The sequence below is a fragment of the Podarcis gaigeae genome, assembly GCF_964106915.1.
Source record: "Podarcis gaigeae genome assembly, chromosome: 5".
NCBI lineage: Eukaryota > Metazoa > Chordata > Lepidosauria > Squamata > Lacertidae > Podarcis > Podarcis gaigeae.
In genome coordinates, this window is record NC_139681.1 from 59,539,797 (window position 1) to 59,567,741 (window position 27,945).

At 49.6% G+C, this 27,945-nt stretch overlaps 1 protein-coding gene across 2 annotated transcripts; it reads right to left on the minus strand.

Annotated features, from left to right (window-relative positions):
* Positions 1–1,997: 1,997 nt before the first annotated feature.
* On the minus strand, positions 1,998–27,902 carry LOXL4 (lysyl oxidase like 4). 2 transcript variants are annotated; one of them, XM_083740043.1, is made up of 15 exons: positions 26,171–27,902; positions 14,899–15,183; positions 13,160–13,320; positions 12,614–12,819; positions 9,749–9,787; positions 9,164–9,380; positions 8,423–8,606; positions 7,766–7,920; positions 7,256–7,423; positions 6,855–7,017; positions 5,817–6,060; positions 5,173–5,288; positions 4,197–4,333; positions 3,967–4,078; positions 1,998–2,977 (listed from the first exon to the last, which is right to left on the minus strand). In XM_083740043.1, exons 2-15 carry the CDS (start codon positions 15,155–15,157, stop codon positions 2,907–2,909), a joined length of 2,232 nt encoding a protein of 743 aa, XP_083596169.1. In that variant the 5' UTR covers positions 15,158–15,183; positions 26,171–27,902; the 3' UTR covers positions 1,998–2,906. The 2 variants fall into 2 exon arrangements, with proteins under 2 accessions (XP_083596169.1, XP_083596168.1); XM_083740042.1 differs by lacking the exon at positions 26,171–27,902 and adding an exon at positions 16,417–17,784.
* Positions 27,903–27,945: the final 43 nt, after the last annotated feature.

The following is a 27,945-nucleotide window of genomic DNA, read 5'->3' on the forward strand; positions in this document are numbered from 1 at the left end:
AAGTATAATTCATAAGAATGTGCAAACTTTGGAAGTGGAAGAAATGGAGGAGAGGCAGGCGGCCAAATGTGAAAAGGGAGCAAGAAGGGGGAAAAAAAAAAACACTTTTCACAAAAACACCTTGGGAACTGAAAATGATGCTAAATTCCACACAAGGGCTTTATTACATCATAAAGTCTTCCTGTTTTGAACACTCCTCCTTGCTCTCTCTGTCCCACCCAGGCTCCAGGAGTGATTACCTTCTGCTGCCTCACCCTCCTGGGGCTTCGTGCTATGAAGAGGCTCTCTTCAAAACCCATTTCATACTCTCTGCCTTTAGCCAGACATGAACAAGGCTGCACAAGGTGTCCCTGGTTGCCATTAGCTCTTCTGGTCAAGCCACGGAGCAGGACGTCCAGATCTGTCAAAGCATGGAGCCCTTCCAGATTATCCTAACATCTGCTGGACAAAAGGGGCACAGAGGATTTTTAAATTCCCCTGGAGTTGGCTCACACTTTGGATGCTGGCTAGAAGGGGTAGTGAGACACCCTCTACAGAGGAATGTAGCAGGTGCTGCTTAATTTGGGGGGTGCAACTCTTTGGCTTGGCCCTTTATATGCCTTTGCTTTTTCTGTAATTTCCTGTCTAGCCAAATGCTTCAGGAGTGCCTTGGTCAAGCTGACCTCTCTGCTCCCTTCGCTCTGCTCTGGAGGTGGAACAGAGGCATATATTTGTGGAGTGGTTCTGTGCCCTCCACTCTTCCTCTTCCTTAGGTCAAGATGCACCCTGAAATGGGTGGGGCTGGCTGCCAGAAGGGCTTTGGAACGCTAGCAGAACTTCGGGTATTTATTGATCTCTTGCAAGCCAGGCTTAGGAACAGGAACATGCCCTTTTATTTGAGTTAAGTAGCGAGGCAAGGAAGGACAAGAGGTAAGAGTGAAGCTGCTGGTCTTGGTATATGGCTCCACTGCGGTGCTGGGGAATCAATAAGGCCGCAGGGTCTTGCCTTTGCTGCAGGCAGGCATAAATCACTCCCACCCATTCCTCTTCATGCCTTGACACAGGCCTGAGGGCTACCCCCCTCCCCAACCCACAAGACCTGATGGATTGCAAGCAGCTGCTGTCCATCTGCCATTTCTCCAGGCTTTGCTCATTGCCTGGGGAGGGGGAGCACTGCAATGGAGTCAGCGCTGAGTGAGGGGAGAGATCCCACTTTGCTATGACCCGAACTTTCAGCCTGACTTCTTTAAACATCACATGAAGACTCCACTTGTGACCACACATCGTTAGCTATCTACATTGTCGTCCTTGATCATAGGACAGCAGCCTCACTCCTCCTGCAAGGTGTGTGCTCCATCTGGCTTCATAGTCACCAGCTGTTCCCATCCTCTGCTGCACTCGCATAGAGAAAAAGAGCCTTCTCAGGGATTGTCCTATAAATGCTGTGGCTCGTGAAGTAGGGCAGGGTTTCCCAAGCTTGAATCTCTAGCTGTTTTTGGACTACAGCTCCCATCATCCCTAGCTAGCAGGGCCAGTGGTCAGGGATGATGGGAATTGTAGTCCAAAAACAGCTGGAATTTGGGAAACCCTGAAGTGCTTCTCCAGGCATGGGGAATGTTAGGCCCAGCAGTTAGTTGCAACCCCCAGCCCTCTCTGTTTGGCCCTTTGGACTCTCAGGCCACAACCTTCTCTCACTTTGCTCCTTGAGGTTTTCAGTGGCTGGAATGTGTCCTGGAACTCTTGTGTGGATGGAGGAGAGGGATGCCATAGGTGATGTTTACATTCATTGCCCCACCCACTTTTACCTCTGGCCCCACCCACTTCTGGGCATGTGACCCCCTGAAAGATTGCCATCAGAGTCCCCCACCCCTCTGCCTTCCTCTGCTATTTCTCTGCTTGCCCTGTGGTCTTGCCTCCTGCAGGAAGAGCAAAGAAGCAGCAACCCCCAATGGAGGCACTGCATACCTCTGTGTTTTTACTCCACTCTATGACTCAGTCACACAAACACCATTGCCTAGTTTTTTAAAAAAACAAAACACAACAACCTTTATTGGCAGGAACAAGCTCTATGAAATGTGGAGACGGAGAGCCCTTGGCGCTTGGGCTGGTGGAGTGGGGTCAAGGACCTTTCCCTGAGGTGACCAAGTGACCCCCCCCTACACAGGGCCTTTGCCCTCCATGCTGTTGGCCATCACAGTCCATTGCACATTAAATAACTCCACAGATAGCACCAGACCCTCTTCCCCAATCCCTTAAAGTTTAAGCCTCAAGAACGTCCCGGCTGGAGCGTGTAGCAGGCAAGGGCCCAGACGCCTGGTTTCCTTCGGACTCAGAGATACGTCACAGGGTTCTGTGCCCGTGGGCAGGAAGGTGGCTCCTCCGTGCCAGTGGTAGAGGTGGGGATGCCTGTGGGACTAGCCAGCAAACAGGGCCGCCCCCAAATACGTGGGTTCCTGAGGCAGAATTCTTCAGCGGGTGGAGCTGGTTGAGGTAGTCGCTCTGGGCTGGGCTGCTCCCGTGCCCATCTGCCAGAGAGGCAAGAGGAAAGGGCCTCTTCTGAGCAGTGCTACTTTCTTGGCCTGGGTGGGGTAGGGGTGGGGGTGGAGAGAGAAGACTCTATAGCCTCCCAGCTCATTTCAGCCCCATTTTTGTCCATAGCTGCCAACCTCTGTAAAAATAGGAAGCGGACCGTGCAGGCTGGGCTGTGATAAGCAGGCAAGGGGCAACAGGCACTGCAAGGATAGTTGTTGTTGCTGCTGCTGCTGCTGCATGTCACCCCAAGGCTGGTGGTGAGGCAGGGAGGCAGGGAGACAATCCTTTCAGCTATCATTTTTGTGCCAGCTGGTATCTGCTGTTTGCTCTGAGTTTTGAGCAGGTTCTGGGCCCAGGAACAGTTGAGAACCTGAATTCCTTGCACCGCATTTGCCTCAAACCAAGTTGCTGGCTAGTCTCTGCTGTGCCTCTTCATCCCATTCTATGTTGGCTCCATATTCATCGCCTACAAGTGAGAGGAAGAAACAGTGGCTTTGGGTTACTTTTGTCGGTGACTCAGAAACTACAACTAGTCCAGAATAAGGCAGCCAGACTGGTGACAGGGAGCAACCGCTGGAACCATATAACACCAATCCTAAAGGCTCCCAGGATGTTTCCAAGCACAATTCAAAGTGTTGGTGCTGACCTTTAAAGCCCTAAATGGCCTCGGCTCTGTATACCTGAAGGAGCACCTCCACCCCTGTCATTCAGCCCAGACACTGAGATTCTCCTCTGAGGGCCTTCTGGCGGTTCCCTCACTTTAAGAATTGAAGCTACAGGGAACCAGGCAGAGGGCATTCTCGGTAGTGGCGCCCACCCTGTGAAACACCTTCCCATCCTATCTCAATGAAATAAACAACTATCTGACTTTTAGAGGACATCTGAAGGCAGCCATGCATAGGGAGGTTTTTAATGTTTGATGTTTTATGGTGTTTTATAGTTTGCTGGAAGCCACCCAGAGTGGCTGGGGCAACCCAATCAGATGGGTGGTAAATAATAATAATAATAATAATAATAATAATAATAATAATAATACATTAGTGGCCAAATTTTTGGAAACCTTTTGGAAAAAGTGTATTTCCAAGGTTTGATGGCTCATAACATCACTTTTATTTTTTGTAATACCATAAAATATATATCAATGGAAAGATAATTAAATGAAGAATGTAATGCAACAAAGTTTGTAAAATTATCTGTATTCTATAAAAAGTTATAGCCAATTAACCAGAAAAAGGAAACACAACTTGCTTGGGTTGATATGCAGTAGCTTTCCTTCATTTGAATGTATTTTGGGGCATTTACATTCCCATTGAGGACCCAAATTCTGCCCACACCTTTTGCTGTCATACAACCCCAGATCATAACACTATGCATGTTCTGCAGTGCTGTTGCAGTGCGCATCTCCCCCACCCAGCTTTGGCCATAGCCAAGGCTCCCTCGCTGTTCTCTTCTTACCCGTGTGGCACCCGTGTACCCAGATGCGGTGTCCATCATACTGGCACTGGCAGCGAAGGACATTGTTGGAGAAATCCGACTCAGCTACCTCGTGTTTCGGATTCACAACCACCTGGTAGGGCAGAGGGCAGAGACTGCTGTAAGCGTGGCTCAGAGAGCTATCGTGGGAAGGGGATGTTGTGTGTCCAGATCGGTCCACCTGCCCATCCCTGTCACTTGCCACCACTTACCTGGAAAATGTAACTCCCACTTGGCACATCGGTGATGTCCACCCACTGGCAGTCAATGTCGTGTCTGTACGTGTCCCAGCAGCCTACGCTGACACCCTGCTCTCCAAAGTTGGCACAGGCAAAGCGCCGCTGCTGTCCTGTATGGGAATGACCATAGGCTGGGTTCTCAATGCACTGATACAGAATAAGGCCTGCCCTGCATCACTACCGAGGTCCTCTGCTTTCAGGGGCTGCTTGCCTGCATAACTTAGAATCATAGAATTGGAAGGGACAATGAGAGTCATCTAGTCCAAGCCCCTGCAATGCAGGAATCTTTTGCCCAACGTGGGGCTTGAACCCACAACCTTAAGATGAAGAGCCTCATGCTCTACCGACTGAGCTATCCTGCTGACTTAAGCCTTTGAACTTTGTTGTGCTATTGTCTTCCTTAGTGGGTCATGCAAACCTCAGTTCTGGATAATGTTTTTTAAGGGTAAGGTAGAGGGCACTGGAGGGACGCGGGTGGCACTGTGGGTTAAACCACAGAGCCTAGGGCTTGCCGATCAGAAGGTCGGCAGTTCGAATCCCTGCGAAGGGGTGAGCTCCCGTTGTTCGGTCCCTGCTCCTGCCAACCTAGCAGTTCAAAAGCACGTCAAAGTGCAAGTAGAGAAATAAGTACAGCTCTGGCAGGAAGGTAAACGGTGTTTCTGTACGCAGCTCTGGTTTGCCAGAAGCGGCTTAGTCATGCTGGCCACATGACCCAGAAGCTGTACTCCGGCTCCCTCGGCCAATAAAGCGAGATGAGCGCCGCAACCCCAGAGTCAGTCACAACTGGACCTAATGGTCAGGGGTCCCTTTACCCTTTACCTAGAGGGCACTAGAGACGACTTTATGGAACGGGGCGGGGGCGGAAGTGGCTCGGAACAAAGTTGGGGGACCCCAGCTGTAGAGGCAACCCCAGATTCTGGCTTTTCCCCTGCACCCTCTTGGCACTTACCATCTGGGCAGTTGGTGTCCTCCAGGCAGAAGCTGGCTTTGTGTCCTTGAGCCACCCTGGAGCCATTGAGAGTCAGTAAGTCATAGTGGGTGAAAACCTCTATGCTGTGGTAGTGCCTGTGGGAGGAAGGGCCATCAGGAGCCTGCTGTGCAATCAGGGGAAGGCGAGGGTTGGGGAGAAAGTGGGCTGGGCTGGGCTGGGCAGCGGCCACTGGAGCCCTTTTTTGGAGTGGGGAGCAGAAATCTGCTGATCCATGAAGCCCGTCAGTGCAGGAGGATTAGGCGGGGCTGTCGGCTGAGCTACTATTACAGCTCTGCAACCCCGCTCACCCATAATGACAAGCCTGGTGTCAACGTTGCTATTTTCCCAGATGCAACAAACTCCGCTTGCACCACAAAACATCTCGCCGGGGGTAAATGCTACTCTTTGGGACACGTGAGCCTCATCTCACAAGGAGAGGAAGCCACTGGGTTTGGGGAGAGGAAAGGAAGTCTGGACCGCATATGCATAGCAGGGAGAACCTGACAATCAGTTTCTGGCATCCAGCTCCAAATCCTGCACGTGCTCCATAGGGCACCTGCATCCCTCTGCTAGCGGTGAATATGGCAGGAGTGGCAGCGCTGCGTCAAGAGGGAACCCCCTACCTGTGGCACTGGTGCCAGATCCAGGCGTGGCGCCCGGTTTTTGGAAGGAAGTCAGCCCGGCCGAGGTTGTGGATCTGCGAGGAGAAGCGCAGCAGGCGCCGATGGCCGTAGGGCCACTCCATGCGATCGGCAGAGGCAGAAAGGCAGCCTTCCTCGTGCGCACAGGACAGCATGCTCAGTGGGCGGTCCTCTAGATAGGCAGTCTCCTGCACCATTTGGGCACTCATCACCAGATCTGGGGCAGCTGCAAAGAGAGGTCCAAAGTTACACGAGGTGTCCCGCTGTCCCGACTGTGTGTGTAGTGGGAGGTTAAACTCTGAGGACAGACAACCCTGATCTGCCATACTGCTCCCTCCCAAGCACCTCCCTAATAGCTGTATCCTTTGAACTCAGCGCTGCAGTCCTTGGCTCAGCTTTGGCATATGGCCAGAGACAGGGCCTTGCAGAGCCAGGCAGAAGCCCGGACCAGGTAGATAATGTGCCCTCCCCTTTTTTTTACCCTGGGGATGACTGAAGTCTTATAAATACATAAGTATATAAATAGTTTTCACAAAAGTTATGCTGACAAATAATTTTATTTCAAGGCCTCTTGTGATTATGAATATGCTGACCGAGGCCCCCTTTGGAATCGGAGGCCCAGGCCAAGTGGCCCATATGGCCCCCCCTCTGTCTGGGCCTGGCCAGAGATGAATCCATCTGCCTTCCCCCAGGACAGAACTATGCTTCTCTCTCTTTTTTTATGTTTATATGCCAATTTTATCTTCCAAGGATCTCATGGTTCTCCTCTTCTCCATTTAATCATCACAACCACCCTGTGAGGTAGGCTAGGCGAAGAGATAGAAGGCAACTGGCCCAAGGTCACCCAAAGAGCTTCATGGCCGAGTAGGGATTCGAACCCTGCTCCCCCAGGTCCTGGTCCAAGACTCTAACCATTATGCCACACTAACTCTCTACATGGCTGCTACATCCCTGCAGATGTAGCTGCCATATCACGTCATGCGCTGTCACCGATGCTGGTCTGTTTCCCTTTCCACTCACTGCTGGTGCAGGTGACTCCGGCAGAAAAGCGCCCCCCTCCGGACGGGCAGTGCACAGGCCCATGGTGCTGGCACTCCAGGATAGAGAGTTCGGTGCCTTTGCAGCGCACGCCGCTCAGCACCACCTTGGCAGCGTCAGAGTTTCCCTGCCAGTACCACGTCTCCTGGAAAGAGAACAAGGGCAATTCTGTTGAGCAAAACCCCACACGACCCTGGGAGCGCTGGGTGCAAAGCAGACCTTCTTCTTCGCACAAGCTCCAGGGCGCCCTGTTCAACTCCTCCCCGGCTCTGGATGCTTGGACAGAAAGCCTCAGCCTCCATCCGTGCGACTGAGGAAGTGAGCCACGTGCAGCTGACTGCTCAAGGCAGGATCAGAACCTGGCTCTGGGTGCAAGAACTCACCTGGAGAGCATGGCTGGCAAAGCCCAGCCCCAGTTGCCGGCACACGACCATGGCTTCCTGGAGTCCCCAGTGTTCCCCGCAGATGGCACCCCAGCGCAAGGCACCTCCCTTGGAAACCAGGATCTCAACCACGCCTTCCTCTGGAGTGCGCCCACCGGCCAGGCGTACCTGGAAGAGGGAAATGGATTAATGGGCTAGATCATTCCAGTGTAGTAAGGTCTGGGTCACAGGTGTACCTACGAACGCTGCTAAGAATTCAGAGAAGGAAAGGGCCCAGTGACTAAGGGATGCAGGCTTGAGAGCACCTCACCTCTTGGATGAACCAAGTGGCAGCTGTTTGTCTTCACATGGGCTTGAGATGGGCCTCAGCCTCTTTCCAGCCCCCCAGCCCTGAACGTTGGGCCCAGCAAGTGTCATTTCAGCTACCAGAGTCCAAAAGAATAACACCTGATTCCCCTCCTCGTGTTATTTGTCTCACTCCCTGTGTGCCCCCAAGGAATCGGGTCTTACCTGGCTCCGAGCTTCTGTCCGGGGCACATTACAGCGAACAGCTGCATCTGCTTCGTGACGGCACCCCGTCTGCATCGCCCCTTGGGAGCGGCACTCTGCCAGCGAGCGCTCGTAGCCCCTGCACCGCACTCTTGTCCAGTGGATGGGACCCAGGCCTGTAACAGGAGCCGCTTTTAGTAGGGATGGACAGTCACCAGACTGGCCTCACTGCTTCCCCAACCTCTGTTTTCATGGAATTGTAGAGTCGGGAGGGACCATGAGGGCCACCCAGTTCAACCCCCTACAATGCAGGAATCCTTTGCTCGACGTGGGGCTCAAACCCACGACCCTGAGATTAAGAGTCTCACTCATGCTCTACCAACTGAGCTATCCCAGCAGGATGTTTTGCTTGGCTCTTCCTCTCCCTGCTTCTTCTTCTTCCTCCCCTGCCTCAACAGTCCCTTGGATCTCTCTCCCCAACCCACACTCTCCATCACCAAAGATTCCTTCTGCCACCCTCCATGGGTCTCCCTTTCCCCTTCCAAACTGTGTGGCTTTGTGGCGTCTTCTAGAGGGAGGGACACCCGGCCCAGAACTGGTCCTTTCCTTGTCTCTCCTTCCCCCATAGGACGAGGGAAGCGCCCCTGTAATGCTTGCATAGCCTCATCCTCCACTCACCTTGGCCCAGCTGAGCCCTGGAAAGAGCTTCTCGTGCCGTGCCATATCCCAGCTGCCGGCACACCACACTGGCGGCAGGCAGGTCCCAGTCTTCATCACACACGGTGCCCCACTGGCCACCCACCAGCACTTCCACACGCCCTTCGCCTACTTGTGCGCCCGCACGGAGACGAACCTGCTGCTCCTGCAGGAGTGGAAAAGCGGATATGAGACAAAGCAGGCACGAGGGCACCTGCCTGTCTTGACAAAACTGCAACTTGAATAAAATATTGGTATGGGCGGGTAAGCCCCACCCCACATAGCTTATCACAGGATGTGGCACATGCACACCATTTGAATGGCAATGCCCATCAACTTTGGGGCAGCAGCCCCCTCAAATATTTTATTGGGGGGCCGAAGGGACGTTGCCCCCCAGGCGTTGGCTGATAGGACTGGGTGACTTATAAAGTAGCAATGGCAGGGAAGACCAAGAGGAAAATAATGGGTTTTTTGCCATGACAGTGCAATTGCTGGTGGATTCTGCAGTTCCACTGCACCATCAGTTCTCCCACGCTTGATAGGAAGCCTTTGGTCTAGTTCTTGATTTTATAGTCTTATCTTTTGTAAACCGCTTTGAGATGTTTTTCCCCCCTTTACAACCAAGTGGTGTTTAAATTTTATGAAATAAATAAAGGAATCCTTTTTGCAAGGTGTGTCTGACACCGACTCTGCCCAGTGGGAAATGTGCCCCCTTCTGCTTACCTCTTTGGGCTTGGCCTGGCCAGGCAGTTTGGCTCTGCTCGGCTGGACCTGTGGTCCTGCTATACAGCTGACCAGGGCATGCATGCCCCCGGGACAGGAAGGTTGGTTCCTAGCTGGGGAAGGCACCTGCAGCTTGCATTCACCCAGATGGGCCTCTGTGCCCAGGCACTTGATCCGGTGGATCCAAAATGTGTTGTTCGCGGTCAGGCTCTTTAAACTGTAAAATTAAAAGGCGGAGCTGATAGGGAGGTGCGTGGACCCCATCCCAAATGATCTTTCCTCTCACAACCTTTGCTGGTGCTTCAAAAATTTGATGCTACGAACTCTTGGGAGCAAGCAGGGAAAGGGGAGGGGGGCAAAGGAATCCCTGAGACCCACATCTCACTTCTGGCTCTGAGCCTGTGGCAGATGTTGCCCACCCTGACTTTTGGACAGGGTGGGTGAGAGGGGTCAGCCTTGTGCAGAGATCTCATATTCTGGCCTCTAGAGATGATGCTTCTCCTTCCTAGCATTTCCAAGTCTCCTCTTATCACATTTTGATTGTGCACTGCTGAACAGAAGAGCAAGACTAGTAGAAATCCTCACCTGGACCGTGGATCCTTCAGCTTCTGATTCCAGAGTTTCCTGAAGGGTGAGAAGATTGAATATCAGTGCATCAGGAGAGTGGTATTGAGAACACCAAGCACATGGTGTGTGACTGGAGTTACCACTTCTATAGAGACCCAAATGTGCTTTCTATTGACACTTTTTGCAGTGCTTTTTTTCTGGGGGGACGCAGTGGTACGCACACCTCTAAACATCTTGTGTATCTTTGTACTTTTGTCCATTTACTGTATTTATTTTTCCCGATTTGAACTATAAAATGGTGATTTATTTATTTTTGGAGTCAAAATTAGAGTACCCCTAAACATTTTTTAAGAAAAAAAGCACTGACTTTTTGTTTGGGTGGGTTCTTTATCAAAAAGTTAATCATCATAGATTCTAAACACTTATTCTACTGCTATTACTAATAGTCATAACAATTTATTTATTTATCACCTTTCTCACACATCTCAAAGCAATGTATGACATGTAATAAAAATATTTAAAAAAACCAACAACACAGAAAACAGCAGTAAATTTAAAAGACACAATACAAAGTAAAAACCCCTGCCAGTGCCTTATTCATCCAACTGCCCATCCTTTCTCCCACTTTTTCCCTCTGGGGGAGCTGCCCACATTTCAAAGAGCAACTGGATGCTGCTACTGTTGTCATGCCCTCACCACCACCGGAGTCCTGGAAAGCTGCACGGTTTCTCCTGTAAACAAATTCCAGAGCTGTGGCAAATGGTACAAGAGTGCCAGCAGCCACAGAAAAGGTTGGGTAATCTAAATCAAGATTGTGCAGCTGTACCAAGGACCTTGGCATCTTTAGCTGAATCCTCACCCTCATGGTCTGGGAAGATGGGCCTTAGTCTCTCCACAGCCCGCAAGAAATAGGTTGGTCTGGGGAGGAAGCCTCCCAGGCTCAGAGCCAGAAACAGCAGGTCCTTCTCCTCTGTGAGAAGCTGCCTGGGCCAGCCCCAGCCTTCTCTGTAATTACCCCACTGCGGTTTGGCTCATCCCGCCAGAGAGATGGCCCTGGCACCCACACCTGCTCATTGCAGGGCTATATTTATAGAGAGAATGGTGGGTGGAGCATGGAAGATGAGCAGAAGAAAACAGGGGCACGTGGGACTACCAGCACGTGAGGGGGGGCATGGTCAGATCCCACAAAGCCACAGGAATGGGACAGGACAGTCGTGAGAGACAAAAATGGACACTGAGGCAAGACATAGAGAGGCCATTGTGTCCCAGAAAGCCACTCATGTGCACCAGTCACCTGTGTATGCAGGACTATTGTGAAAATGGTGTTTTTTTTTTAAAAAAAAAACCCAAATCACATACTTCATAAGACTCTGGGGTAGCTCAGTTGGTAGAACAGGAGACTCTCAATCTCAGGGTTGTGGGTTCAAGTCCCAGGTTGGGCAAAAGATTCCTGCATTGCAGGCGGCTGGACTAGATGACCCTCGTGGTCCCTTCCAATTCTACAGTTCTATGATTCTATGTGAGAACAGCCATAGCTCAATGGTAGAGCACCTGCTTTGCAGCAGAAGCTCCCCAGTTCAAGCCCCAGCATCTCTAAGGTAGGGCTGGGAAAGTTTCCCTCCCCGAAACTGTCAGTCAGCATAGACAATAGTGTTAGAGATGTGGAGTCGACCCTAGAAGTTAAGACATGCTAGGATTTGGGGTTCTTTGTGATAAGAAGGGAGAATATAAGCTGCAAGGGGGTTCCTGGCTGGCTGAGAGAAGAGCAGAGCTGTGAGCATTACAAGAGAGAACCATTTTGCAATTTTTGCAAAATTGCAAAAGTAGATCAAAGACTATTCATGTATGCCACAACAGCAGCAAGAATTTTGTTAGCCCAAAGGTGGAAGTCACAAGAATTATCAACGATTGAAGGGTGGCAGACGAAGATGATGGACTATGTGGAGTTAGCCAAGCTGACTTTTAGGATCTGGAACCAAGGCGGCCAGAAATTCCAAAGAGATTGGAGTAAATTTATTGAGTACTTGAAAGATTATTGCAAAAATGTGAAGACACTAGCAGGACTGAAATAAATCTTGTAACGTAACGTAAAAATAGTAGCTGATCATGGACCAAAAAATAACTTGATGTATACTGAAGGACAGAAACTGGCAGTTGAAATGCGCATGCAATTTATTAGAAATTGGGAAGCCAGTTGAAGGGAAGGAGGGAAGTTGTGTGCTCGGTGGAGCAAAAGTATTTGATTTCTGTTTGAAAAGTTGTTATATTTTGTGTTATAAAAAAAGAAAAATAATAAAAGTTAGAGAGCCATTGAGGGTCATCAACAACTCCTTGTCCCAGGTGTGACCAGAGACTGGAGATTTGGAAGGTTGCCAGGGTAACAGCTCAGGGGAGGGCAAGGGGTTTCTGGGAAGAAGAAAGAGGAGGAAGGGAAAATATTGGTGAGGGTGAAGGAAAGACTGCCTGCACTGCTGGGGACCATGCTGTAGGATCTGAACCTCCTCCATGCAGATGGAAGGTGTAAACAGGCGAATAAATGCTATTTCTTAAAGCATAACATCCTCTGCTGTGTCTTCTATTCTCAAAAGGGACACAGAATCTGTGTGGGCGCCTGAGATCCCGTGTGGGACAGGTGCCAGGTTTCTGTAACAATAGCAAGCAAGGCAGACCTAATCATCTGACTTAAACAGCTTCCGGTGTTCCTATGCACGAAATGCTTTCCCACCAAACATCCTGCACTGATGCATATGCACCCTTTGTGCATGCACATCAAGCTGTCTCCCATCATGGGTGCCCTCTGTCGCTTTCTCAGCCGCATCTGCACCACTGCGCCCTGACAAGGCAACTTGCCCTTCCACCTGGGCAGCCCCCACCAGCTCTGACCTGTAGAAGCCTGTGGCAACTCGTCCTTCCTTGGGGAAGCCCAGCATCCCACACACCACTCGAGTGTTGTTGCGCGTCCAGCCGGCATCACACACCTGGCGCCAACGCCCGTGGATTTTCACTTCCAGGGCGCCTTCTGTGATGGGGGAAGCCAACTTGGCCCTGGCCAGGATTGGCTTGATACGCACCTCTTCCACTCTGGAGTCCTGCGCAAAAGAAAAGAAATGGTACGTGTTACTTCACCCGTCCACAGATGAGGGGAGACATGTTCCAAGGTTGGGTTTGTCTCCCATTAGGCTGCAGATTTATGGCCAGTTACTGAGGAATATGTACTATGAAACTCAGTTCGGCTCACATCTAAGCAAATAGGCCTGAGATGTGGGTCTAAGCCAGATGTGGAGAACCTTTAGCTCTCCAGATGTTGCTGAACTCCGAGTCCCATCATCCCTACCCATTGGCCAACTGGCCATGACTGATAGGAGTTATCGTTCAGCGGGTCAAAGGCTGTCCACACCTGTTCCAAGCCCCTCTTGCAGAGCTCCTCACCTGGATGCGTGCCGTAGCTGGGTTGGATCGGCGTAGACCTGTGCAGATCACGCCCGTGTCCTCGTTGTGGTTGCAGTCTGTCACACCCCAGCCATTGGATTCACACTCAGCCAAGGAACTTTCTGTGCCAGAGCAGCGCATGTTGTCCAGCCAGATGGGGCCTATGGATAGACAGAACAAGGATTCCTAGCTATTCTTTTTCCAAGCATGGCTGTCACAGCCTGATTTCCTCCAGGTAGGTGCCACTTTCCTAGGAAAACCCATACTCTCTGATTTATACTGTAAGGCAGGGGTAGGCAGAAAGCAGACAAAAACCTACCGGTAGGAGACCCCTGGGTGATCTTCAGCAGGTGATCAAGGGTTTATTGGCTCCCAATTTTAGTTGCTTGGAAACAGGAATGATAACGCCATATTCCTGTACCCACTTCTCTGGGAGCAAGTCCCACTGAGCTATTTCTGAGTTAACATGTATAGGATTGTACTGTAAAAGAAAAGCACCTATCTTTTTCTAAATGAGGCTGCTGAGGGTGGGTGGAAAGATGGAGATGATTTTGGAGCAAAAAGACCCCTGAGTTCAGTTTGGGTACCAAAACCAGATTTCTGTGCTGCTTATAAATAAATATCTGCCTCTTTGGAGCCACTATTTTGTACCTGGTTCTGGATGGTGAACGTTGGGGTTCAAGTTTGGAGGGGGGGTGTTTTTCCCATCCCTGCTAAGGTAAATCTTCCCATTAGCACAACACCAAGGCATTTGACATTAGAACAAGGACTTAATTTATCATGCAGATTTCTCTGGGCAGATTGACTGTGCTAATCGGATGCCAGCCTATCTGCGGCAACATGAGATATTTTCAGACCTGAGATATTTTCAGTAGAATTACCTGACCGAAAAGAAAAGAAAAAAGCACCATGGATATAAATTAGCCTGAACGAAATACACTGCATCATAGAGGGGGTCTGGCATTTCACAGCCCCCTAGACCTGGATGCATAGGTTCAAGAGGTGACGTACATTTCAGATGTGCGTGCCAACAGACAAGCACATTTTCAAAAGCAATTTCTCCACCTTTGGTGCCACTCCAGGTTGGCATCTCTGTGCCCTTGGCAAGGCAGCCAGCACTTTGGAACACTGAGCAGGGTTGAAGTGAACCATTAGCAGGGAGGTCCTTCTAAAAAACTCCAGGTGGCACACTTGCCCTGCTCTTTATGGTGCCCCTTGCCAAGAGCAGTTTAACTGAGGTGTGCCAAACCAAATCTTGCACCCACTGAGAGCCCTTGGTGACACTGGAGCTATAAGAAGGCTAGAGCCTGACCAAAGCACTCGTTTCTAAAAAGGAAATGTTCTGTACAGCTCAGACTGGCCTGGAAGCAGCATTTCAGATCCTGAAAACAAGGGCCCATGATCTTAATGTGGACTGTGGTTACTTGACAGTGAAGACAGTGCTCTCTGTACCTGCTCAGAGGTTCTCTTTGCAGGTCCTCAGCTTGGAAACTGGGAATAGGTCAGAAGGCTGACATCTGCAGGATAGCTCAGTCAGTAGAGCACAAGACTCTTAATCTCATGGTCGTAGGTTCAAGCCCAACATTGGGCAAAAAGATTCCTGCATTGCAGGAGGTTGGACTAGATGACCCTCGTGTTCCTTCCAGCTCTACAATTCCATGATTCTATTATGAAACCCATCTAAATCTGAGCCCAGCAGCAGCAGCACCCCATGTCCCCCCATTCCAGTTCCTCCTTACCATCTCCTGGGCCGTACTTGGCACTGTGCGCCCAGTTCACGGCACCTTCGTAGCCCAGCTCCCTGCAAGCCACGCCCGCCACATGGATGTTGAAGTCGTCGTCACACACGGTGCCCCACTGCTCATTGTACAACACTTCCAGCCGCCCTTCGCCTACTTGGCTCCTGGGCCCCACCAGCCGCAGCTGAATCTGTGGACGCTGGGCCCAGCTGGGCCCAGCCAGGGATGCCAGCAGGAGGAAGGTGAGATGAGAAAGCATCGTGGGTCCAAGGATGACTGGAAGACCTGGGAAATATGAGAAACCTGATTAGTGGAAACATAGTTTTCTGGGTAAGGAACAAGGTCAGCGGAACTCCCTGCTACAATGAAACCATGTTTGATCAGGTATCATTACAGACACACAAAGTTACAGCGTGAGAAGGAAAGCGGCTGGGCAAGTCTAACAGGGTTGGTCCTTCCCAAAAGACTGGATATTGTACTACAACAGGGTCCTCCAGTTGCTGTTGGACTCCATCTCCCATCAGCCCTAGTCAGCACAGCCAATGGCTAGGGATGATGGGAGTTGTAGTCCAGAGTCATCACGTTAGTTTTTCCCATCCTATTCCCATGCCATCATGCTAGGAACAAATGAAGACAGAATAAAACTATGCAGTTAAATGGTTTCTATTGTTAGTTACTGCGACTGATTTTTTAAAACATTTATATCCTGCTTTTCCACTGGAGACTTTCAAGGTGACTTGTAACACAGTATTTTAAAAACCAACACTCGTTTGGGAGAGTGTGTGTGTGAAAACAGCCAAAACAAAAAATTCAGGACCAGGAAATGATGATAGTTATCCCACGCGAAGCACCTAACACTGATACCGTACAGGGTTTAAACAAAACAAAAAAACGCACAGCCCGTTCCTCCAGGATGAATGGATGGCCGACAGACAGATGTGGAGGGACAGAGAGACAGATGTGAACAGGTTGAGGCAAGAACATTCCAGCCACCCACACGCGCGGGATGGTGACTTATAATCTTCTGCTGAATACCTCCAATTCAGAGAGCTGAGATGTTTGTTTGTCTGCTTTTCCTTTATTTAGACGCTGCCTTGGGTGGTTTTTTTGGGGGGGGCGGGGGTTGCGGTTGTCAGTGTTTTCACCTGAGAATGCAGAGCTCACAGAATCAGAAGAGACTCCGATCTAGTTCAAGCCCCTCATGGGAGAGAAAAGGAAACATTGCTGGACCCTCCCCTCTTTTATCGCTATTTTCCCAATACACCCCCCCCTCAAAATCAACAGAATGCACTTGCTGTTGAGATCCATGTTCCATTACTTTCTACCACCTGGTGTGTTTTTTTTTGGGGGGGGGGGGGTTCTGTCTTGCAAAATAACTGACGCGCCCAATTTTTTGGGAAAAGAGTTGCAGGGGACACCCCCTCTCCCCCACCCCCAAAATAATAAATCTCCCCAGAAATCCAGAGCCAGTCCCGCAAAACCTCTCTCCCCAGCGAGACTTTCCGTCTGAATACTCACGTGCACGCGCGGCTCAGCCAGTCCAGGAGAAGGAGAGACGGGGCAACAAGTGAGCGATGCTGGCGGCCACGAGCGACGGAGCCGGAGAGGAGAAGCGCAGGGGCTGCGGGCGCTCAGGCGGCGTCGATCCCGACAAGGATGTCCACGCGGAGCAGAGAGCGAGAGGTGAGACGAGCCTGTCTCCGCGCTGCCGCCTCTCGTCCGCTCTGTCCGCAGCCCGTCCCGTCCAGCCTTTTTATCGTGGCGGCCGCCCCCTCTGGCTCTCGGACAGATCCGAGAAGGGGCAGGGCAGGACGGAGCCTCGACTGCCTGGATGTTCAAGAGGGAGGGGGGGCCTTCAGAAAGTGCCCACGAATAGGGTGGCCGCAGCCTGCCGCTGCTTTCTCCATCTCAGGGGGGGGGGGGACACTTTGGGCAGGTCCCTTTGCGTTTAAATCAGGGCTGGGGAACTGGTGGTTCTCCAGATGGTGTTGGAGGGCTTTTTCCATCATTCCTGACCATCGCTCTTGCTGACTCCGGCTTTTGGGAGCCAGAGTCCAATAAGAAGATTCCTGCTTGCCCAGGGGTTGGAATAGATGGCCCATGGGGTCCCATCCAATTCTACGATTCTATGATTCACAGGTTCACCAGCCCAGTCTTGAAAGCTGCCAAGAGAAGAATTCAACAGCTGAAGCATTGATGCATCTGGGGTAGACTTCACCTGTTGGATATCCTCCTGAAAGGGCATCTGGGCAGAGAAAAGGGCAATGTGATTTGCAGGGAGGATGGGGAAGTCCCTGCCAGGATGCTGCCAGTTGAATGCTTGTGTTTGTGCCTCTCCAAACCTTACGTGTCCAGGATTGAGTTGGCCCAAAGTGCATGGGCATCCTGTGACCCTGTTGGATGACCAGGGCTGGAGAGAGAAGCTATGCCACATATTTAAGGGGAAACCCAAGAGGCTCTCTGGCCTGTTGGGTGTGTGTGGAAGGTTTCTCTTTTGAAGAAGGGTAGAGGAAGCTAAAGCAGCAGCAATACAGACTTGCTCCTGATACACCCTAATAGTTGGCATCGCTCCTGGAGCAGGATTGGAATCTGAGTAAACTTTTCCTGCATTGATCCCATCAACATCCCTGGGAAACCTTAGCTCTGTCCCAGAATGCCCACGTGGCCACAGCCAAGTCTCACCATCTTCCTTAACTTCACTAAGCAGAAGCTTGAAGGCTCTGCCATCTCAAGTTTTGAAATCTTTAGATTTCAGACAAAACCAAGCAAGATTCCTGGTAGGCAGTTGTTTCCCCAAAATTGTTCTCCAAAGGAAATAAGAAGCCTGTGTTTCAAAGGCTACGGATGATGGATCTCACATTAGGTTTCACAGGTAGCAGTTCTGATTCTCTCTGTCTCTCTTTCTCTCTCTCCAACAAAGGAAGAGGATCTTTGCCTCTCTGCTCCCTTTCATGTGAGAGTCTGCCTAATCACAAGAGAGCGAAGGCTGTGAAAAGAATGAAATGCAGGGTTCAAATGCTCAGGCCTTGGATGTGGAGTCAGCTTACATCAAAGCCTGCCTAAGACATTTTTCTGCCTGAGGAAAGACAAGATGGTGCCTTCTCCTAGTCAGTGCATGGAAACCAGCTATATTGGCAGTTGACTCTTCCACACTGGCAACATGGCAATGCCCTCAACTGAATCTGACGGTACCAGGCTAGCCTGAGGGTGGGGTGCAGGGCTGGTCATGTGGCCTTCTGCACACCTCTGTCTGTTCCACACTCCTGAGCATCTGCCTGACTCTGCCTAATGGTAGGGTCGGCACCAAATTACATCTCAACACAGTGTCCTCATCTGCATAATTATTCTCACCTAAGGTTGTACCTACAACAATTGTCTGCTCAACAAAATTGCAAATCTCCAAAACAGCTTGCTGCTGGTTATTCACACAACCCTTCCCTTCAAAAGATCGCAGGACCAAGAATCTTCTAAGGGCACTTTCACACAACCCTTTAAAAGAAAAAACTACCAGCCTGGTTTCTTGTGGGGATATTAGACAGTATCAGCTATTTAATGAGCATCCGCTCTTATTTGTTTTCAGGGCAGTTAGATGATGTTGCATCAAAGCAAGTGTTATTCCACACTTTCCAGAGTATTTACCAGTACTTCCCTTTATCACAAAAAGTCTGACCATTTGAGGATGTGGGTTTGTCGCACAAGACCTCCCAGTCAACTTTAATTGTACAGCCTGAATTTGCAGGTGTGTGATGGAATCCCACCCGAAAATAGCAACAGTCTAGATATGCCCTTTGATTGCAAAATGTAATTCTCCCACGAACGTCCTCTATAATAACAGAACTGGTGATACAAAGGAATTCACCAGTCCACAGACTAGACGCCTCTCCTTTTAGGATATTCAAGAAAATCACAGATGCATTCAGGCTGAATAGAGGAAAAAGAGGAACTGAGGCGGTGATTCTGTTTCATTTATCCGGGAAGACCTGATGGAAGATGAGCCCACTTGTAGAACTGAGAGATCCAATGGCATTTATGCAAACAAAAAAGCCTGCAATGATGCTCATTCAAGGGATAATTTCATTCCTTGTGAGGAATGTTTGCTTTGTGACTAATCTTAAACATACTTATTTTTCACATTATCCACCACAGGGAGGAACTGTGCATTACTTCAGCAAATGTGTTTGTTGTCTAATTATAATGTGGAGGCATTTGCAAGGAGAATCAATAGATTCATCCGGCAGTATTTCTTTTGTAACCTTTCCCCCAGGCCTTCTCCCCAAGCTAGGTTCCTTTCCCATCTTTGAAACAGCTTGTTGTTGGGGTAGGGGAGAGAGAGAAAATGGTCCCCAAGACATTGTGAATGCTGTGCCAATATAAACTACTTTCTTCCAGTTTTTCTTGCTGTTATTGTTCCACTGGAGATTCAGAATTCTACTTCTCTGGTGCATTTTTTTAAGGATACCCCATCTGCAGCATGTAATTCCTTAGCAACAAGGTTAGTTCTGCCCTCTTCCACTATGTGCAAATAGGCTGCGGTGGCTGGTGCAGTGCCCATTGGGATTGGTGGGGCAGGCGTCATGAGACCAACAGTAGGCGGAGCCAGAACCAGTGACAAGCAGAGATGCCCCTGCTTGGTTAGAAGGCAGGCTGAGGTTGGGGGGGCAGAGCCCCCTCTGCTCTTAGGGACATGCTTCCACTTGACAGAGGAATGCACCAATGAAATGCCAGAGAAGGGGCTGTGGGTCAGTGGCAAAGTGCAGGCTTTGGCTGTAGAAAGGTCCTATACCTATTCAATTCTTGACATCTCCAGGAAGGACTGGGAGATATTCCTGACCAAAACCCTGGAGAACCATTCTCAACCTGTGGGTCCCCAGATGTTGTTGGACTACTACTCCCATCACCCCTAGCTAGCAAGGCCAGCGCTCAGGGATGATGGGAATTGTAGTCGAACAACATCTGGGGACCTACAGGTTGAGAACCGCTGATAGCGGCTTGTGTAGACCAAGGGTCAGCTTGAGGGCCACGTGCAGCCCTTGACCTAATACCATGCTGATGGCAAGAAAGGGAGGGCAAGAGTGGGTGATCCACCACCTTTTGACTCCAGCCCCACCTAACACTGGCTCCAGCCCCATCCATCTCTGACACGTGGGCCCAGACAGCTCATACTCTGGCATTGCCTGTGGCAATTCAACTCTCGATAGAGAAGTTTCCCCAGCCCTGATGTAAACAATGCTGAACTAGATGGGCCAATGATCTGTCTCCATATAAATCTGCTCCCCAAATTCCCAGTAAACTCCCTAGTAGCAACTATTAAAGTGCTATTATATTGGGGGGGGGGAGAGAAAAGACCTCCTCTTCTGCTTGCAAAATGGCTTCAGGGTAAACTTTCATCTTTACAGGTTGTGACCATTTGTCCCTTCGGGGTATTCCTTGCTCTCTCCAGCAAAGGCTTTTAGAGGATAACAGCTCAAGATACTAATAGAGAGCTCTTCTCTGTGTCAATCATTTCCACCTTCAAGAAGCTGATTGACTGGGGACACCATCAACGGGGGCAACTCTCTCCCATCTGTCTTGCTTAATAATAGCCACCGATATTCCCATTTCCTCCTCGTTTTGCCTAGTCATGTCTTTTAACCGTGTTTAGGAATGCTGGCCCTCTAGCTGCAAGCTGCGAAGATTAATGGCTCGCTGCGTGAAAAAAGATGCATGCTTTGTTTTCAATGTGTGTGTCAATTTTATGGGCTTAAAAAAAGAGTGAGCCTATGGGCACTTGTGCAACATGTGAGGATATTTGCAGGTCATGACCGTGGGTGTATGATGTGTGCACAAATGCATTAAAATAGGCTCTATTAAGGGTCACACAGACACAGGCACCACTCCAAAACAGAAAGAAACATGGGAGCAGAAAACAGACCTCGTTTCCCTGATTGTTGATCACTTCTGAACTCCATGTAGAGCAAGGATGTGCTCTGCAGGGAGCTGGCCTCTGGCCCCAGGCCAGTTGGCAGACCAACTCTGTGTTGCAAAGATGTCTGCAAACGTGACATGAAGGCTGGCAACATCAACCCCACCCAGTGGGAATCCCTTGCTGTGCCTGGAAACAGACGGTCAGGTCTTGTATCAACAGCAGTGGCCAGAGGAGAAATGACTGCTGGGTGGAGCACAGAGAGAAGAAACACCATGGTGCATCTGCAGCAGCACAACTTCATTTGCCCCAGCTGCAACAAAACATGTCTCTCCTGCATTGGTCTCTACAACCACAGCAGAAGCTGCAACTGTCCAACAGCTTGATCTCACCCCACCCCAAAGGCACACTCCTCCATTGTCTCCCAAGACAGATGGACGCCATCAGCAGATGCACGACTCATCAGTTGCAGCCAGCTTTAATTTAGCTCTGCTCTTCTCGCTCCTGGGATTATTCTGACAGCTCTGCCAAGGCACCTTAACCACGGTCCACAGCTGTACTCCTGCAAGGTGTCTCCTTGGGCTGCTGCCTTCCCCATGCAACACTTTCTTGGGACTCATCCTGGCCCTGCCCATCACGGTCTGTGGCCTCCGCCTAGCAGCAACTAGCCCCGTTACAAGGCTGGAAATAAACAGGAAGTAGCGTTGCCCATGCTGTAGTCCACATCCCAGGCAGGAATGTGCCAGTGGCTACAGGCTGTTTGCTTAGAGTTTAAGGAGTAGGTTCCTGGCATGAGGAGCCAGAAAAAGCATGGCCCCAAATACCCCTGTGAGCTCACCATTCTGGCAATCCTTTGCAGGGAAAGACCGAGACCACGGAAGAAAAAAATCATGCCCCTATTTCTTATGAGGAGGGCACAGGGGAGCATCCTCCCGTGTCTGTTGGCAGAGTCCTGTGGCTACCCACTTGTGCCCAGCTTGGTCAACCAAGAGGCTGGCAGTGGCACACTTTCTGCATCTCTGCCCAGCATGTGGCTTCTGGCTATATGATGTCAAGGCACGAGCAACTGCCAAAATACCAGATCTTTCCAAAAATGACTCCCTTTGACCTAGAGCTGTCAGCAGCAGGGCAGCTGCTCTGTGCAAAACATGGGGAGAATAGGCAAGATAGATGACCTTTGGATTGCTGGCTGGGGTGAATCAAAGGGAGGCTCTGCCCATCCTAAGCATCATTGAACCAGAAAGGGACACTCTTCCTGCCACGTGGGCTGACGATCATTTGTTTCCCTGCCCGTCTTGCCAGCTTTGGGAAGATTTGCCAGGACACGTCATTGGCCAAGTATCTGCAAATATCAGGGATGCTTGTCTTGATCCAGCTCAGATGCTTTGCACATTTCGTACAATCAGATCCACTCTCCTGAGTGACTTGTCATAGCATAGAAAAAAAGGAGTGAGCTGAACCAATTCCTCAATGGCATCTCAACCAAGCTGCCACCACTTTACCATCCATTTTAACTCAACACAGGTAAATCTGGTTAACTCAATCACAGCAGCATCTATTTCTTTGCAACATTGGAGATTCCAAGCTCAACTTTCATACTTACTCCTAATGCTGTTGTTTCTGTAGCACTTCTATCTTGCCTTTACTCTAAAGGAGTTTAGTCCCTCTTTCATCCTCACACAGACCCTGTGAGGTAGGTTAAGCTGAGAGACAGTGTCTGGCCCAAGGTCACTCAGAAAAGTTTTGCAGCTAACTGGGAATCTGAATCCACGTCGCCCCAGCCGCAGGTCTAAATCCAGGGCTGCGCGGGAAGACGGAGCTTTTGTATAACCAAGGCAAATCACACAAACGAAACAAAAATGGTTATTTAGGAACAACAGAAGAGAACATAAAACCATGTATATAAGATGAAGGAAGCATTAAAAACACATTCTAGCTTAGCTATGCATCAAATTAGTTTCAGAGACAAAAGAACATGCCAGAATAATATGGGCTGATACTCATGCTCTGAGTTACAAGAAGGTATAATAAATTTATGAATGCAGATCGGCATTAACTTCTCTTTTTTTGCTCCAGCTTTACACACATGCCTCATTGCCACAGTAATGCAATTCAGAGATACACACTGAGGTCAAAAGGTAGCATTTTTTTTTAATGGAAAATAGATTTGCTGTTGTTTTATTTATTTAAAACATTTATAAACTCACAAGCTTAATATTTTTAAAAGAGCACTAGGAAGCATGCAACATAAAAACAGTACACATTGGGTGGTATTCTGCTGTGTTTTGCTCAGAATAGACCCACTGATATTATTTTAAAAAAAAAATTTTTTTACAGTATGTCATCTTTAATGGACATATTCAATCATTAACTGAATATTAATGAACATGACTAAGTTATGTCCATTAATTTGAAAAGGTCTACTCTGACTAAAACTTAGCTGAGTGCCATCCAATAGTATTACAACAAAAATACTACACAAACCTACATGCACCGAGGACCAATTTAAACATGATTAGGGAGATTCTTGATCAGGCCTCCCATTTATTAAACACAGCTGAAAGGGTGAAGCAGAGCCATAGTGCAAGGTAAGGGGCTTAACCAGATTCCCACATGTAGCACCTCTGATCTCAATCCCCCCAACCTGCTATTAGCCATGGGGGTGGGAGAAGGAGAGACAGGAAATACATGGGTATCAGTTTTTCTGCCCCTACCTGCTGCTCACAGCCAACTGCAATTGCGGGGATGGGTTTTTACTGGGGCTGTGGTGTGTGGGGAAATGTTAGCCCCCTCCTCAAGAGCCATCATGGCCTGCTTTCAAATGACTCCTTCCCTTACAGGTGCATTTAACCCAAGAAAAGGGTGTTGGGTGGTTGATAACAGGTGACTCACATCACATCTGCTTTGGACCTGAGACAGAGAATCTGGTGACACCACGGACCTGTGTGGTTTAGCCAAGAACAGAATGGATGCTGGTTATGATTCAAAGCAATGAATTCAAAGCAGTGAATCATACAGCAAGGAAATAAACCTGTTGTTCAATGGAAAGTGGTTAATACATCAGGAAATATATGTGTAACCTATACAACCTGCATAAGAAAAGGAGAACAAGCCGATTCACAGCTTAGCCTGCAAATATAGCAGGCTGGCCAGTTTGAAAATGGCTCTGCTTTGCTCAAGAAGACTCTCCAAAGGATTGCAGAGAAGCATAGATCCATCTTCTCCACCCCAGTCCAGCTGGGCCGCTTCCTTCGGACTCATCCATCAAGAGCCAGACCTGCCTGTGCAGATGCATGTGCAAAGGAAATATCTCGGGGCCCCACATGGCTTCTAATGGGACCCTGTCACCCCACTGATTTAGCGCAGCTCACTTCAGACATGGCACACAAAGCAGGACGAATGATTGGAGAATCTCGAAAGTAGAAAGGAATGCCACCTGCTTTACCCTCATCCATATTTGTCAAATGGCCCACCTTGGACGGGCAGGAATTAATCCCTCTTGTGTTTCATAGAATCATAGAGTTGGAAGAGACCACAAGGGCCATCGAGTCCAACCCCCTGCCAAGCAGGAAACACCATCAGAGCACTCCTGACATATGGTTGTCAAGCCTCTGCTTAAAGACCTCCAAAGAAGGAGACTCCACCACACTCCTTGGCAGCAAATTCCACTGTCAAACAGCTCTTACTGTCAGGAAGTTCTTCCTAATGTTTAGGTGGAATCTTCTTTCTTGTAGTTTGGATCCATTGCTCTGTGTCCGCTTCTCTGGAGCAGCAGAAAACAACCTTTCTCCCTCCTCTATGTGACATCCTTTTATATATTTGAACATGGCTATCATATCACCCCTTAACCTCCTCTTCTCCAGGCTAAACATGCCCAGCTCCCTTAGCCGTTCTTCATAAGGCATCGTTTCCAGGCCTTTGACCATTTTGGTTGCCCTCCTCTGGACACGTGTTTACTTATTGCTTTCCCAAAGACCCATCAAGCCCAGGGCTGACTGGCTGCATCTCTTTGTGGGTCTCTGGGGGGGGGGGAATACCCTCCCAGCCCCAATACTTGAAATCTTCAATGGGAAATTAAACCCAGGACTGTATACATAATAAATAAAAACCCACCATTTCCTACTAAGCTGCAGAGTTTCCTTCCCTAGATCCCTTGCAGGCCTTTTGCCCATGGCAATAAGAGCATCCTTTCCCCCTGCACCTGCTTGTTGTGTTTCCTCTTCCTCCTCTGACCTGCCCACAGAGCACTCAGCCCTGCTGCCATTGCAGCTCAAGGCTGGGAAGCTGTTGTGTCATTGACTGCCTGGGCTGGGCACGCCCGTTTGCCAGTCCAACGTGGCACAAGGCGGAGCGGAGGAGGCGAGCTGGTCCTCCCTGCCAGCTGCTCCCTCAGCACGTGTCAGGCCCTTGGCCCGGGATGTTCTGTGGTTAAGGCCAGGGAGCAGCTCAGGCAGCACTAAAAACAGCTCCGCCTGGAGCTATTCTCATCCCGTCAATATTTATATAGCTGTCTCAGGTGCAGCACCTCGTTCCAGGGACGTTTTATTTAGGGGCCGGTGGGAGGCAGGGCGCAGAGTTCAATTGGGAGAAGCGTCAGCAGGAGGAAGAGGTTTCGGAGGCCGAGCCAACGGATAGAAGAGCATTCAGCTCCCCGCGGAGGCTGACAGCTGGCCTGCGAGAGCTGGCAGGGATGGGGAGGGCACCCTTAGGCCACACAAACACTCCCTGCTTCTCCTCTTCCCACAAAGGCAGGCAAGGAGAAGATGGCAGGGAGGAGGGAGACTCAGGGCAAGATGCTGTGCAATAGGAAGCTGGAGGCTGCCATCTCCTCTTCAGAAAGCACCCTGTAGCCTGGTTTGGATTAAAATTTAAAGCTGACGGGTATTTCAGGGAAGCCTGTGTTGTGAGCCATACCTTGCCCAGAGTGCAAAGCCTGCAGTCAGTGCCAAGCCAGGTCTATGAACTTCTTCATACAATGCTTCTTTTTGGGGGGTGCTAGTGGAAATTCCACCACCCCCAAATGTGGTTTTTTGGGGGGTGGGAGGGTGGCTATCTGGGAGGGATTCTTCTCTGTGGCAGCACCTAAGCTGCGTTATTCCCTCCACATAGAGGTACACCTAGCAAAGCTTTCAGCATATGCTAAAGAAGCATTTCTTTACCCTGGCTTTTTACAGCTGAGATAAGTACATAGAATTGTAGAGTTGGAAGGCACCCTGGGGATCATCTAATCCAACCCCCTGCAATGCAGGAATCTCAACTACAGCATTCATGACAGAGGGCCATCCAACCTCTGCTACAAAAAAAACCCAGCAAGGAAGGAGAGTCCACAACCTCCTGAGGGAGACCATTTCACTGTCAAACAGCTCTTACCGTCAGAAAGTTCTTCCTGATGTTTAGTCGGAATCTCCTTATAGGTGATGTCTTAGGACCCTTCTCATTCTTCTGATTGTAAATTGCTTCAACTGTATTTTTAAAACAGTGTAACTATCGTAACAGCTTCCTATGCTCCTCAAGAACATCATTATTTCATTTATGTATCCAGTATTATTATTCTCATTTATGAATCTCTCCTTATCCGGCATCTGAGAATGACTTACAATACTGTCCACACGTGATAAAACTACTACATATAGAAAAACAGTTTAAACAATTGCACATAGCGAACAATTCAAATATAAAATGTATAGATCAACTGAGCAAGGTACTTCATCCTTTAGGGGGTGAGTTAAAAACATTTCAGAAGCTGTGCTTTCTAGCAATCCCATTGGCCCAGAGGCAGCCAGGGTGTGGGGAGTGAGCCAATGGCAGAGCAAAAAGAGCAGTCCCTGGGACTGCAGGGATGCTTAACCCAAAGTCAAATAAAGGATGGGTGAGCAGAGGCCAGGGAGGAGGCAGAGGGGCAGGGAGGCATGGACAGCTGAGCAAGAGAAGAAGCCTCAGTGCTCTGGGTGTGTCTGAAACCCTGAAGTGCAGCATATGACATTTCAGCCCTCTCCTCCTCCTCCTCCTCCTGGGTAAGCTGACCGGGAAGACAGCGTCCACAAAGGGCCGTCAGTCATACTGGTTTCCATGCAGGAAATCATGATGCATGCATCTGCCCTCTGGTGTCGGAAAAGCAGGGACACCTTGAGTGAAGAAGGGTTTCCACTTCTTGGGAGCGCTGAGGTTAGTATTCTTATTACCTCGGGTGACCTGCTCCACCAACTTAAGGAACCTGAACTGTCAAGAGGCACTAGCCAGGATCAGCAGCTCCTGCTTTGGGGAGTTGTGGCTCTCGAGGACCATGGGAGACCTGCCTCCTTCTCAGCTCCTACCAGGGCCCTGCTCCAATGCTGCGTTCATCATCCCTGCCACGTTTCGCTATATCTCAAGCAGGAAGGCCTTCCGTCAACCTCGATGCAGCGGGCACAGTGCTTGCCAGCTACTGCTGGCGATGCTAAAATAGCTGTACATAAGGCCGGCATGACATAAAACAATGAGAAGTATGGAACTGCCTTAGCAAGGTAGTTATCGCTGCTGTATTTGGCTTTGCGCTTGTTAAACATTGCTAAATTATGCTAAAGGAGCAATGCTTCCACCTAGTGGAAGCGATTGGTCCAACAGGCACAGAGCGGACGTTCAAAGGAGTTAAGGTGGGTTTTGTGTCGCTTTCATCAGGCTGTGCTGTGGCTCTTTCAGAGAGGGGAAAGTCCTGTCTGTGAAAGCATCCACTGGCAGACATCTAGGGTAGCCATATGTCCTCTTTTTCATGGGTAGAGTTGTCATAGCGATCCATAGTTAAATGCAGAAGTCGGCAAATGTGTCCTCTTTTCTCTCTTTTCTCTCTCTTCAAAATATGGCAGCATTACATAGCCGAGACCCATGGCACAGAGAATTTATCAGCTTATAATTTGCCATTAGGCAAAATTAATTGCTGTTGCACTTATTACTCCAGTCACTGTCATACACTGGAAAAGCAAACACTAAGAAGAAAGGAATCGAGAGGTTGTAAGGGGAAAGATGCCAGATTATGAATCAGCAGGGCAATGGTGCAGCAAGAGAAGCTTCGTGGGTTGCATTTTGACTGAGCCAGCATATTCTGGAGTTGACAATGTTTAGGGAGCCCCTCCGGCGGGGGGGAGGGGGGGAGGAGAGAGCTCTGCTCA